The 13438-nt window shown below is 50.1% G+C and overlaps 1 protein-coding gene across 3 annotated transcripts; it reads left to right on the forward strand.

The window, feature by feature from the left end:
* Positions 1 to 1728: 1728 nt before the first annotated feature.
* Positions 1729 to 13320, forward strand: e2f8 (E2F transcription factor 8). Of its 3 annotated transcripts, none has more exons than XM_056607528.1 (14): positions 1729 to 2799; positions 3066 to 3114; positions 3229 to 3492; positions 4054 to 4198; positions 4780 to 5106; positions 5472 to 5633; positions 5906 to 6043; positions 6447 to 6662; positions 6741 to 6822; positions 7208 to 7697; positions 8392 to 8685; positions 9599 to 9728; positions 10494 to 10846; positions 11956 to 13320. In XM_056607528.1, the coding sequence occupies exons 1-14, from the start codon at positions 2759 to 2761 to the stop codon at positions 12118 to 12120; spliced, it is 2856 nt and encodes a 951-aa protein (XP_056463503.1). In that variant the 5' UTR covers positions 1729 to 2758; the 3' UTR covers positions 12121 to 13320. The 3 variants fall into 3 exon arrangements, with proteins under 3 accessions (XP_056463503.1, XP_056463504.1, XP_056463505.1); XM_056607529.1 differs by having other exon boundaries at positions 1729 to 2788; XM_056607530.1 differs by having other exon boundaries at positions 1729 to 1977.
* The last annotated feature ends 118 nt before the right edge of the window (positions 13321 to 13438 follow it).

Raw genomic sequence — 13438 nt, forward strand, 5'->3', positions numbered from 1 at the left:
CCCTATCAATCAAATCATCCCCAGTGAGACGGCGGTGGAGTCTGTGGTCCCTGGAGGGGGGGGGCGCGGCCCGGAGAGCAGCATCAGGCGAGGGGACGAGAGCTGGGGAGACTCCAGCTGTCTGGGTCTCCTGAAGACATCATCATCATCACGGGGAGGGTCGTGATCAGCCTCGTTTCCATCCCTCAGAAAAATGGGATCCAAAAGATCGAGGTTTTTTTCCCGTCCGAGTATAAATAGTTGTTGTATTGTGTTTCCAAGAAGTATCCAATTGTACAAAAGGGTAGAAAAAATATGTCACGTTTAAACGGGAACAGGCCGCTGGTGTGGCTGCAGAATTCCGGAGTTAAATCTGACGTCGGAGAGGTGGGGTGGGTGTAGAGGAAAATGTGGAATTAATAAAAGATGTACAAAAGACAGTTAAATGAGACATATAGGACTTTATGGACATCTATAAATGAAGGGTTTCCTATTATACGTCTAAATAAATAAAACAGTTCAATCACACTTTGCCTAATTTGAATAATTAAAGTCACAACTTTATTAGTCTAACTTTTGGGTGGCAGCCAACGTTGGACTAAACGACTGCTCTGCCAAAACGCATGCATAATCTAATGCCATCACCCCAACCTCACAAACATCTAAGCACCATAAACTAAGGACGCTTCAATTAGCCAAGCCTCACAGAATCCCTTCAGGAAACCTGCACCGAATCCCCCGCACTACGTCAACCCGACGACCCCTCCAAAGAACCGGCAGAGCCCCAGTCAAACATGCAGAAACATGCATGTCGAACCCCAATCAAAGGTAAAGACACATGCATGTTGATGCGTTGAGTTAACGAGTAACGAGTCAACACTCACCGCGTGCTGCACGGCGAGCTGCTCCCCCTCCGCGCGACCGCCGTCTCCTCTCCTCGAGCTCCTCGCAGAGCAGCAAGCCCGCGCGTGTTTCTCATCGGCAGCCTTCAGCGAGCGAGGGTCCCTCTCCCTCTCTCTCTCTCTCTCTCTCAATCTCTCTCTCTCTCTCTCTCTCTCTCTCCCCCCCTCCCTATCTCCTCCCTCACTCTCCCTATCCCCTCCCTCACTCTCTTGCTCTCATCTCTCTCGCTCTCTCTCTTTCCCTAACTCTCTCCCTCCCTGGGATCGATAACATTACGTCACTGGCACCCCACGCTCCACCGATTTCTCCCCACATCTTTCCAAGCGCCCGGTCTGTTTCCATGACGACTCTTACCTAGCGGGGCGCTACCGCCATCTAGCGGCCATACGGAAATCTTAATACTAACTACTAACTACTATATATATTTTTTTTTATGGGTTTTTATCTTTTGGGATATGGTTTGTAAATATTGTAATCAGACAGCGTGACTAGTTATATGAACATATAAGATATATAGTTTGGAGAGCCTATATACATATAACCACAATTAGAGTGATATGGTTTGCAAATAATCAGACAGCGTGACTAGTTATATGAACCAGCAATAAGACATTAATCAAATAATTTCACAATATGGTTCAACTTGTTATCCTTTATAAGCCTGCAGGATCATAGTATAAATCACGAACTATGGGGGCGGGGTACTAGTTCTAGTTTTGGTTTTACAGCAACCGAGCCACGCCTCTTTGAGATGGGCGCCCGGTCTGATTGGCTCCTGAGGAAGGGGGCGGTACCCGGCCCGGGTCAGGGCGGACATCAGCATGCCGACACAAGGCGGGACAACTGCTCACGTATCTATCGAGTTGGTCAGCCGGTCTGGCGGTCTTTGAATTAAAGTTTCGTATTAAAGTGAACTTTGTGGCCAAGAGAAAAACGCCCGACACGCATATGGACGTTATGTGTTCCTGGATCACATATGTGTTCTAAATACTGCGCTCTTAGAACTGTTCATATTTTATTATAGCAGTAGGTTCATTTTAACGTCTGGGTTAATGGAATAAGGATCTAAAAAGACATTGCTAAAGGTGAATTCTGGTAAGTGCGCGCTTTTCTTTCCCTGTTTCCGAAATTGTTCACGCAAATCCAAAAAGGAGCTTTACGCATTTTTTGGCGGATTGGATTGAGCTGAAGTCGTAGAGATCGTACTTGTTGCTGCTCAGTCCTGTTCAGACATATCCATTTAGGTCATGTTCATATTCTAATCCATGAATTAAATGGATATGTCTGATTATGTCGCCTGTTGTGTCAATCATTACGAATATGGGTATTAAAGGTAGATTGTTGGTAGGTTGATATGTTGATCTTACATGTCGTAAGTCTGGGGAGAAGTCTGGTGCTTAATGTTCGAGTTTGCGTTCCGAATCAAACGCTTTGGTTCATAACTCTTCATTTTTACGCACGGACTGCGCCGACATGCGCAGTAGTTTGCCGTCAATGTGAAGCATTGACACATTTGTATCGGGTTATAAAGTCGCTTCGTAGCATTCCCCGCCACGATTTAAAAATGTTTACCTGCGCGGGACCGGCTCCGCGTTTCCTTCAGCTGACATGAGAGCTACGCTCCTATTGGCTGATCGCTATCGCTGACGAAGAGCTGCGCTCCTATTGGCTGATCTTCATAGTTTACGGAGAGCTGCGCTCCTATTGGATGATATCTATGGCGGGGAGAGTCGTGACTTCCGGGTGTCTGGGTGATTCGATCAGATGAACGTCAGTTGGCGCCAAACCCCAACTTTTAAATTTGTCTATTACTACAATGTTGAACAAACCCAGGAACATTTTTGTTAAACTAAAGGCTGGAGATTGAGGAGGGATTATGATGTTGTCGCCACGAAAATATAATGCGGTAAAGATAAGGTATTTATTCAAGACCTCCAAAGCTTTCCAAAACTAGTACCACAGACTTTTAAAATCAAAAGTTGAGACTCGGATCACTACCAGAGTTGTATTTGGTCGTTGCTATGGACTGATTAGTACTGTTAACAATTCAGCAGAAAATATTGTATTATCTCTGATTGCCCCGTTGATATATTGAGCATTAATGTTCCTTATAATGAGTGTATTAACTTCAAGTGTTCCATCTGTTACATGACACCTAACATACGTTTTCCTTTGTATCCAAGTTGGACAGAGGCCAGCTTAACGTATGAAACATTTCACACTACTTCTAAGGTCAGTAGGTCTTATCTATTAAGTTTCATGTATATCCTATTGTTCTTAATCCAAAGCCTAGTCCTACAGGCCTTTCACTGATTTTATTTTTGTTTGTGTTTCATTATCATACAGGGTGATGTATTTATAGCAATACAATCTCCAGTAAAAACCTCAAGAACAGTGCTTGGTCAGTGCACAGCGTTTGGAGATAAGCTGGCAAACAAAATGGGCCCTCTCACGACGCCCACGAAGAGGAGAGACGTGCGCTCGGTGGACCCCTGGACGCCCACCTCCAACCTCAAGATGCTGATCAGCGCGGCCAGCCCCGACATCAGGAACCGGGAGAAGGAGCTGTGTCTAGACCACGAGGGCGTTGAATCCCTCGACGCGTCACAGGTACAGAGACCAACCCCAACAGCTCACATAGATACTAGTAGAATTAATGGGATGAAGTACTTTGATGCTATACTAATGGACTGGACCCATCAAGTCCATTTCTTTAAGGAAACCGTGATGAATAGGTTCTGTAGTTTGGTGGTAACTACTGGATGTTGGTTCTCACATATTTTGATTGAGGATTTTGTATTTATGAGTCTGATATTTTTTACATTTAGGGCATTTAGTAGACGCTTTTATCCAAAGCGACTTTCAATCAGTTAATTTGTCAGAAGAAGGAGAAAGAATATATCGCTGTCGGTACAGTAAGGATGTTCATAGAACCAAGTGCCAAGCGCTAACATCGCTAAGTTAACCTATGCTCCCTATACAACAGATAGCTAGGATAAGAGGCTACATAATGCTTAGTACTATTTTAAAGTGCCAGGACGTACAACATATCAGAGGTATACCTGATGCCTTCAGTGCAGCATTGCATCCTCCCGTACCACAACGACTAACTTCAACTTCAAATAGTACCTACTTTTTACTGATCGCTGTTGTTTCTAATCACCCTCGTAGGAATCCAAACTTGGCGAGGATGCGGAGAAGCTGAGCAGGAAGGAGAAGAGTCTGGGTCTGCTTTGCCACCGGTTCCTCGCTCGCTACCCCGATTACCCGGGACCGGCCCATGACATCTGCCTGGACGACGTGGCAACGCAACTCAGTAAGTGTACCTTTGTAATAAAGGGTTGGTACGTTTCACACCGTTGGGTTGACATATTTTCCTTGGGAGCGGACAAGTGTATTGGATGGTTGTTCGTCTCCGGGCCAAAAGGTTCTGACTGCAAGCTGAAAAGTTTAGAGTTTAGTCCCATAGGACATTGGACACATCTCCCTCACCTTCCACCTTAATTTCTTCGATCTGGGTTCACTTTAAATCGCTTTGGACTAAAACGTCTGCTGAATGGTAAACATAAAGTGTAACCAATGTTCTTAGTGTAAGTAGCTTTGGAGACTTTAACTATTGGGGCATTTTGTAGATGCTTTTATCCAAAGCGACTTACAACGGTTAATTGACACATTCACACCGACAGAGAGTCAACCACACAAGGCGACAGCCAACTCGTCAGGAGCAGTAACGATGAGGTGTCTTGCTCAGGGACACCTCGACACTCAGCTACGACGAGCCGTGGATCAAACTAGCAACCCTAGAACAACAGCTCTCCCCCCCTGAGCCAAGCCGACCCGAGCCAAGCCGATCGCTAAGCGTTAATGTCATTTCCCCCCTTTCCCCTCACCAACCAGACGTGGAGCGGCGGCGCATCTACGACATCATGAACGTGCTGGAGAGCCTGCACATGGTGAGCCGGCTGGTGAAGAACCGCTACACCTGGCACGGCCGCTCCAAGCTGGCCCAGACGCTGGCCGTGCTGCGGCGGGTGGGCGAGGGCCAGCGCTACCGCCAGCAGATGCAGCACATCCGCCAGCGCTGCGCCGAGAAGGAGTTCGACTTCGACGACGGCGAGGAGAAGGAGAACGACGAGACGCTGCCGCCGGCGGACCTGGAGGGCCCCGAGCTGGGTCAGAAGGAGATGTCCTTCGTGGAGCTCCCGGGGGTGGAGTTCAACGCAGGTGAGGAGCTAGGGAAGGGTTGCTGGGAGAGCGGTGTGCCGATCACATCATGCTGATCAATGAGAGGCAGTGGGAGGGGGGGGGGGGGGTTAGAAGGGTTTCAATTAAGAATGTGCATAGCGGGTATGTCAATGTTTAAACAAGGCTAAAATATACCAAAAAGCTAATTGTTTTCTTAACACCCGTGATGAAATCTCTATTCATACATGTAGTCCTAGCAAATGGTCATATTTGCATTACCGATAATGGTATCCGATGCACGCTTATACCTTTATCACCAGGTAATAAGGTCAGAACACTGAGATTGTGACTATTCACCGAGCTCTCAGTTGTGCTCACTCCGTGGCTCTGTTTGACCCCACCAGTCTCGGTGAACAGTCGAAAGGACAAGTCCCTGAGGGTGATGAGCCAGAAGTTCGTCATGCTCTTCCTGGTGTCGGACCCCAACGTGGTGAGCCTGGAGGTGGCCGCCAAGATCCTGATCGGGGAGGACCCCGCGGCCGACCAGGACAAGAACAAGTTCAAGAGTAGGTTCAGATCTTTGGGGTTCGATAGCAGGCGGGGACCGGGGATCAAATCGTTACTCACAATGCGTTGTCATTATGTAATCGCCACCTCCATGTTGTTTTAGGTACGTCCTGGCACTTAATTGTGTAGTATCTTATCCTAAGTAGCTTTGGATAAAAGCGTCTTCTCTAAATGTGTGTTTGTGATCATATTTAGGGATGGTGCCCTAGGCGGTCATGCTGTGAACGTTAACATGTGATGTTGACCTTCTGCTTTTATCTTGTGATTCCAGCCAAAGTGCGGCGGCTCTATGACATCGCCAACGTGCTGCAGAGCCTGAAGCTGATCGAGAAGGTCCACGTGACGGAGGAGCGAGGCAGGAAGACGGCCTTCAAGTGGACCGGACCGGCGGAGCTGCCGACGATAGAAGGTATGAGAGCAGACTTTTCAGCACAGACGCAGAAACACACCTTTACACCATTTAAATAGAAGCAAGTTATTGTCGGTACCGCGTAGACGAATGTCCTCATGCGTGGGTTAGAGGTGATAAATCGTCATGAATGCCGTCGGCCAGCTGACTAGGACACACACACCATCCTAGGCAGACGCTTCTATCCAAAGCGACTTACAATAAGTGCATTTGTCAGAAGAAAGTAAGGTAAGGATGTTCATAGAACCAAGTGCCAAGCTCTAACAATTGTTAGGCTAATTAATTTCCCGTATACAACAGAGATAGCTAGGTGAAGATGCTAAGTACTATTTTTAAGTGCCAGGGTGTACAACGTACAATAAGTGCGTAACACAACCCCCCCCCCCCCCCCGTTCTCCCCCAGAGCCCCAGAGCTGCCCTGCGGCCTGCCGCCCGCCCGCGGCCAGCAGGGTGAGTGAACCCGTCACCAAGGAGACCTGCTCCAAGAACCTCTTCTCCTCCCCGGGGGGCAAACGGGGCTTCACCAGACACCCCTCGCTGATCAAGATGGCCAAGAGCATCCAGGAAGACCGCCGCAAGATCAACTCTGCCCCCACCAGCCCTGCCAAGAGCGCCCTTGGTAAGCTAGCTGTCTGTCTGTCTGTCACGCAGCCATCAAATGTACAGCGTGTCTTACTGTTGAACCACCACCTTGCAGGCGATTCATCCAACCAGGACTTTCCGAGCAAGATGGCCCAGCTCGCCGCGATCTGCAAGATGCAGCTCGACCAGCAGTCCAGGTGAGTTCTACAAAGGATGACTAACATGTTGTCGGTAGTGGACAGTGGTTTACTTACCCTAGTTAGGGCAGTGGTAGTTAACTGAGGACCCCCGTGAGCTCGCTGACCCGAGCTCTGTGACACGCAGGTGTCACAACCCAAAGCTAGAACAGCTTTTTTACCAACATTGCCGTACTCAACAAGGCCTTCGTGTACTGCGAAAAGAAGTTAGCCAACAAAAAGCTGCAACAATTTCAGCTAAACTCAATGAAATAGTACGCCATTGAAACCATTACCAAGTTAATCCACGGGCTTCTGTCTCCAGATGAAGTTCTGTCTCCAGATGAGAACCAACGGTCACTGGGTCATCGCTGTCTATCCTCAACCCCTCTCTCCCCCCTAACAGCAGGGCTAAAGGCTCCCGGCCCGGCTCCAGTGAACCGGCGGCCAACAAACCCGAGACGCACCGGGGCAAGGCCAAAGGGCATCGCGAGGAGGTGCCGGTTCGAACCCCCACCCAGGAGCCCGCGGCGTGCACCACACCCCACCTCACCCCCAGGCCGCCGCAGCAGCAGCCCGCCCCCCCCTCCTCCATGTCCTACCTCCCGGCCGGGGGCTCCCCCCTCATCCCCGTGCTGCTGCCCCAGCAGCACAGCGGCGGGCCGTACGCCGTCTTCCTGCACGCGCTCAGACCCAACCCGCTGAGCCGGCCGAAGCCCACCAGCCTGGCCGTGCGCTCCATGACCTTCGAGGAGAAGACGGGGCTGAGCCCGGGGCCGCCCGGCCCAGGGGCCCCTCTGGACCTCAGCCCCTCGGCCACCAAGCGCCTGTCGTCGGACACGGCCTCGGAGGGCAGCCCGTCGAAGGCCAAGCGGGTCGGTGCTGCTGGCCACCAGGTACGCTCGATCCCCCCCCCCGAACGCGCTTTAAGGGGTACGGCCGCCCGGACTGTAGTCGCAGCCCTCAGATGCGATTTATAAGTGACCGGAAATTCAATTTATTCTCATTCTAGTCGTTCACTTATAAATGAACTGCGTTTATGCAGCGCTTTTCTAACCAGTGAAAGTCAAAGAGGTTCACAATGCTGCCTCACATTCACCCATTCATGCACTCATTCACTCACCGACGGCGGTGTCGACCACGCAGGGCGACAGCCAGCTGGTCAGGAGCAGTCGGGGTGAGGCGTGTCTCGCTCGGGGACACCTCGACACTCAGCTAGGAGGAGCCGGGGATTGAACTGATAACCTTGCGGTTACCAGCCGACCCTGAGCCACATCCCCCCCCCCCCCCCCCCCCAGTCGTTCACTTACACTCGTTAGGACAGTGCGATTTGGCATAGAAATAAAAGCAAAATTTGGTTGCCACAGATTTTAGCTATGTTGACATTCAAATCTTATCGAGCATAAATACGAATGACGATGAAAAATCGCTTAACCGCCCAGCGCTAACGCTCCTCCTCCTCCTCCTCCTCCTCCTCCTCCTCCTCCTCCTCCTCCTCCTCCTCCTCCTCCTCCTCCTCCTCCTCCTCCTCCTCCTCCTCCTCCTCCTCCTCCTCCTCCTCCTCCTCCTCCTCCTCCTCCTCCTCCTCAGGACACCTCGCCGCGTCAGGGCGAGGCGCTGCACGTCGCCCGTCTGAAGGCGCGGCGCGGGGGGCCGGCGTCCAGCCGCCCCTCGTCCCGGGCCCTCCACTTGGACCCTGAGTTCGTCAACACGCCGGGGGGCGCGGCGGCCGTGGCCCACCAGTTCCTGGAGGAGAGCGTGGAGACCTTCCTGGAGACGGAGGAGAGGGGGGGCTCCGACAGCGAGGCGGGCCTGACCCCCGTCCCGGCGCGGGCCGTGCCCCTCACCCCGGGACACCTCAACACGGGACACCTCAACACCGAGGTACGGCACTATGACTCAGTTGAACTCAGTGCAACTTTATTTGTACACACACACACACACACACACACACACACACACACACACACACACACACACACACACACACACACACACACACACACACACACACACACACACACACACACACACACACACACACACACGTGTCAATCGCTAGGTTAACCCATTCCCCGTATACAACAAAGATGGCTAGGATAAGATGCTACGACGCTAAGTACTATTTTTAACGTACAACGTTCAATAAGTGCGTACATTAAGCACCATGACGTACGACATACAGATTGCATGATGTCATTGTAGTCCCGCCTTACCCTTTAAAGGTGGTATCAGCTATTCTAGGCCGACACATACGCGACCACATTCAACTGATCTTTCCCTCGCGATCCGCCTACTGCACGCCCCAAAAGCAGGCCGTTAAGAAACTGTGTCTCTGTAAGTAGCCTGTGCTCTGAGATCTTACACAAAAACAAATGGTACTACCAACCACTCAAAACCAAAATAAATAGTATTCCAACCAATCACCGACAAGGGGTGGGTGTTGTTGGTTTTTGCGCTGCGTTCGTGATAGTTTCTACTGGATGCACGAAACACGGAAGGGAGGGGCGAGCTGGCTCTGTTTGTCTGGGATCTCGCTTCAACTACCAACAGAAGTGACGAAGTCACCCAACGTCGCCGATACAACCTTTAATCACAGATACAGTCTCAAAGGGATTAACAGCCCATATATATGACACTACCCTAACCCTAGCCCCCCCCCCAGAGGGCAAGAAAAAACTCCATGATGTCATGTCCTGTTCGGTCCCATGTTCAGGGCTGTTCTCGGTCTGAATCAGTCCTGTAGTGGACGTTTGTGTTTCTATTTGTACTCACCTTGTTTTGTACGTCCGTCCAGACCTTGGTGCCTGCAGGCTACCTCATCCCCATGCACTCCTTGGTCAGCTACAAAGACATGCAGGTTCAAGGCGGGGAGAATAAAAAGTCGACTACCCCCACCTACAACATCTACCACACCCCCACCGCCGGTGAGTCATAACAACGTTATTCTGCTATAAATATAGAAATCTGAATTTAGCTCCAAATAAATAATGGCTGCGTCAACACGGCTGCTGTCTGTTAACATTTACATTAACATTTAGGGTATTTAGCAGACCCTTTTATCCAAAGCAACTTACAATAAGTACATTAGTCAGAAGAAGGTGAAACGATATATATCGCTGTGGGTTCAGAAAGGATGTTCATCGAACAAAGTGCCAAGGACTAACTTGGCACTAGGATAACCCATTCCCCGTATACAACAAAGATAGCTAGGATAAGATGCTACACAACGTTAAAGGTCCCCAGGACATGCCACCAGGTGTGAGGGTGATTAACGTTAAAGGTCCCATGACATGCCACCAGGTGTGAGGGTGATTAGCCGTTACGCGCCGTTTTGAAAATCTTATGACAACACAAGTGGGACATATTTTCAAAACGGCTCGTAACGGCTCATCACACTTAAGCCTGGTGGTATGTCATGGGACCTTTTTAAGTACTATTTTTAAGTGCAAGGACGTACAACATCCAATAAGGCCCAATTCCATTTCTACCCCTTACCCCTCCCCCTTACCCCTCCCCCTTGTTTTGAAGGGGGAAGGGGAAGGGGGTAGAAATGGGATTGGGCCTAAAGCCCTTACCCCTTCAAAACAAGGGGGAGGGGTAAGGGGTAGAAATGGGATTGGGCCTAAGTGAACCCATCTTTCCATACCCTCTGTGGTTAACGCGTTCCCCTCTCCCTCCGCCCCTCCCAGGCTCCCGCCCCCCCCACGCCCTGGAGATCACGCCCACCGGCCTGCCCCGGCCCCGGCCCGCGGGCCTGTCCCCGCAGACCACCCCGGCCTACAGGGCCCACATGCAGAGCCCTGGCCCCAGCCCGGCCATCTTCAACTTCACCCTGCAGAACCTGGGCCTCATCTCGGCGGGGCCCGGCTCGGCCGGGGCCCAGCAGCAGCACCAGACGCCCGAGCGGGGGCCCGGCCCCGGGGCCAGCCCGCTGCTGGGCGTGCATCAGAGGGGGGGCGTGCTGTTCGTCAAGCCCCTGTCGTCCACGCCGCTCCAGCAGGCCGGCCCGGCCCAGTCCGTCACCTTCATCAGCGTGCAGCAGGTGAGACCCCCCCCACCCCTATCTCTCCTAACATGTTGTACGTCCTGGCACATAAAGGACAACGCCGGGGTCAAATGGATCTGGGATGTGTTTAATATGATGACGGGTTGGGATGGTACACTCGATGGGTAGATCGGCGAACACGGAGCTGGCGTGTTGCTGACGGATGTCACAAGCTCTGTGTTCGCCGATCTACTTATCGGGTCTTAAAGACAAGATGCCGTCGACGGGTGAACTACTGATGGTCTGTGTATAAAATGTCCTTTTTAATAAACAATCTGTACACTTATAAAGTTATCAATGCCTCGTTTTATATGTTAGGACCCTTATTATACTACCAAAGAAGTGTCGGGCCACTTCTTAAGTGGTGGAAAGTAGCGACTTAGTTTTTACCATAACAAATGCCACCAAGTTGATAGCGTTTCGGTAGAATCGGCTAAAAACAACCAACTTAAGAATGTGTCGATACTCGCTTTATTTGCTCCCAAACTAAAATTCCAACTCGTTATCATATTAAACATATCCCAGATCCATTTTACACCCGAATTGCCCTTTAATGTACGCACTTCATGTATGTTGCACCGTGTTGGCACTTAAAAATTGGAATTAGCGTTGTGAAGCATCTTAGCCTAGCTCTCTTTGTTGTATACTGGGAATGGCTAACCCTATCGATTGTTAGTGCTTGGTTCTATGAACAGCCGTACTGTACCAACAGCGATATAATGTTGTTTCTATCTTCTGACAAATGCACTAAGTAAGTCGCTTTGGATAAAAGCTAAACGCTTTTATCCAGCTAAACGCCCTCACTGTAAATGTAACACAGGGGGCAGGGGAGAGGTAATACGTTGTTTGTCGGAAGGACACGACTGCATCGCTGAGCCACACCGCCTTCGGTTACGCACCCTCGTCGACCAATCAACAGCTGTATATAAGCGATGCTTCTGTGTTGTTCAAAGATTGTGCTTGGTTAGATTATCATCATCATTTTCTCGTGGGCGTAACGTAGGCCTTAGAATAACCGTTCCTAAAGCGAGCCACACCACCGAAACGCACTGCTTAGTTAGATTTACGTCTATATCAATAGTTTTCTTTCCTTGCTCTTGTTTCAGCCCACGATGACCACACCCAAAGGGGCGGGGCAACCTCAGCACAGCTTCTTCCACACCCCGGGTCCTCTCTCCCCCCTCGCTGCCATGGCAACGCACGGCGGGCACGCCCCCGCCAGCGCCACCCAGAGGAAACTGGACGTCAGCACGCAGGACTCTCCGCCTTAACCCGACCGCCTCCCAGCTCCTCCCCCCACCCCCCCACCTCTCACTTCTGTGGTTACCGTGCCAACCGACCTGTAGGTCACATTTCTACCGTTTTATTTCAAGTCCAGTATGTTTTCTACAAAAGGGGTGATATCATGTCATTACAAGCAGCCTTGTAATGGCTGCCTTTCCCTGTGCCCTGGTGACATCACTAGTGTGCGTGTCCGCCGAGATTTATACTGGACAGATCAGCAACACGGTCCACTGGGTAGGCTGGTAGACTATCCAGCATACAGTACATCTAGGTGGACACGCACACTAGTGATGTCACAAGGGCACAGGGAAGGCCGGTGCTTAAAACGGCTTGTAACGGCTAATCACAACCCCTTTTAATCATTCTCTCATGTCTTTACGCGGGGCGACGGTACACAGTTCTCTGCTCTGTCTCGGCCGTCACTTCTCGTCCCGCCGCTGCTTCAGAAATAGTCATGATGACGTGGAGCACATGGCCAGAGATCGAGAGAGAGAGAGAGTGGTGCTCACGCCGTTCTACACTATGCCATACATGTTGCTGTCATGATACAGGACCCCCCCCTGTATAACGCGTTTACCGAGTTTCACTATGGATGCTGTATCTCAAAAGGGTTTAACCAAACGGTGCTTGCTGGGAAGTTGTTGATTGTTTGTGATGTCGATTGGTTGTTGGGTGAAAAAAAAAAAAGTATTGTTGCATGATTGTAAAATATGAGTGGGATGTCTGAATTGATTAGCATTAAATGTAACCTGTGTGCCATTACAAAAAAAGAAGTCTCCAAATGAACAAATGATTGACTGAAGCACATTTAGGTAGTGTACTTCAGTCAAAAGTATTGTAGATATTTGTTTTTTTCCTCAGTAAAAACTAGTAAGATTACTGTTTTTGCACATTGTACAGGTTAACTCTTTAACCATAGAATGAGAATTATACATGCCTGTTGTGAGACAAATCAGGCATTTTACATTTTTAATTTATAAAATGTCGACTTTCCATTGCCAATGTCATTCTAAAGTGGAAAATGAAAATAAATAAAAAAAAGAATACTGTGAAAGTGACTGGTGGCCTTTTGTGTCACCCCTATTTGGGTACCATACATCAACCAGGGTATTTTCTGTCAAGTTGCTTGATAGAACGGCACACTCATACATCCACGCCCTCCCTCCTGTAGTGAGCCAGCCTATAGCTCCACTTCCATTCCACTCTGCATGTGTCAGACCTCTCTGATAACCTCGTTTCCATTGTCTGAGTGAGTCCATGACCAGCGAGGGGGGAATGGCGCGGTCGTTGAGTGGTCCATGGGGG

The sequence above is a fragment of the Gadus chalcogrammus genome, chromosome 14 (genome assembly GCF_026213295.1).
Source record: "Gadus chalcogrammus isolate NIFS_2021 chromosome 14, NIFS_Gcha_1.0, whole genome shotgun sequence".
Lineage (NCBI taxonomy): Eukaryota > Metazoa > Chordata > Actinopteri > Gadiformes > Gadidae > Gadus > Gadus chalcogrammus.

Bases quoted from the DNA above. Each gene is read 5' to 3' on its own strand.
- e2f8 (XM_056607528.1), top strand. From the start codon at position 2,759: ATGATGTTGTCGCCACGAAAATATAATGCGGTAAAGATAAG. The intron at 6,044-6,446 runs GTATGAGAGCAG...GTTCTCCCCCAG, and splicing joins GGAGCTGCCGACGATAGAAG to AGCCCCAGAGCTGCCCTGCG. The intron at 9,729-10,493 runs GTGAGTCATAAC...CGCCCCTCCCAG, and splicing joins CTACCACACCCCCACCGCCG to GCTCCCGCCCCCCCCACGCC.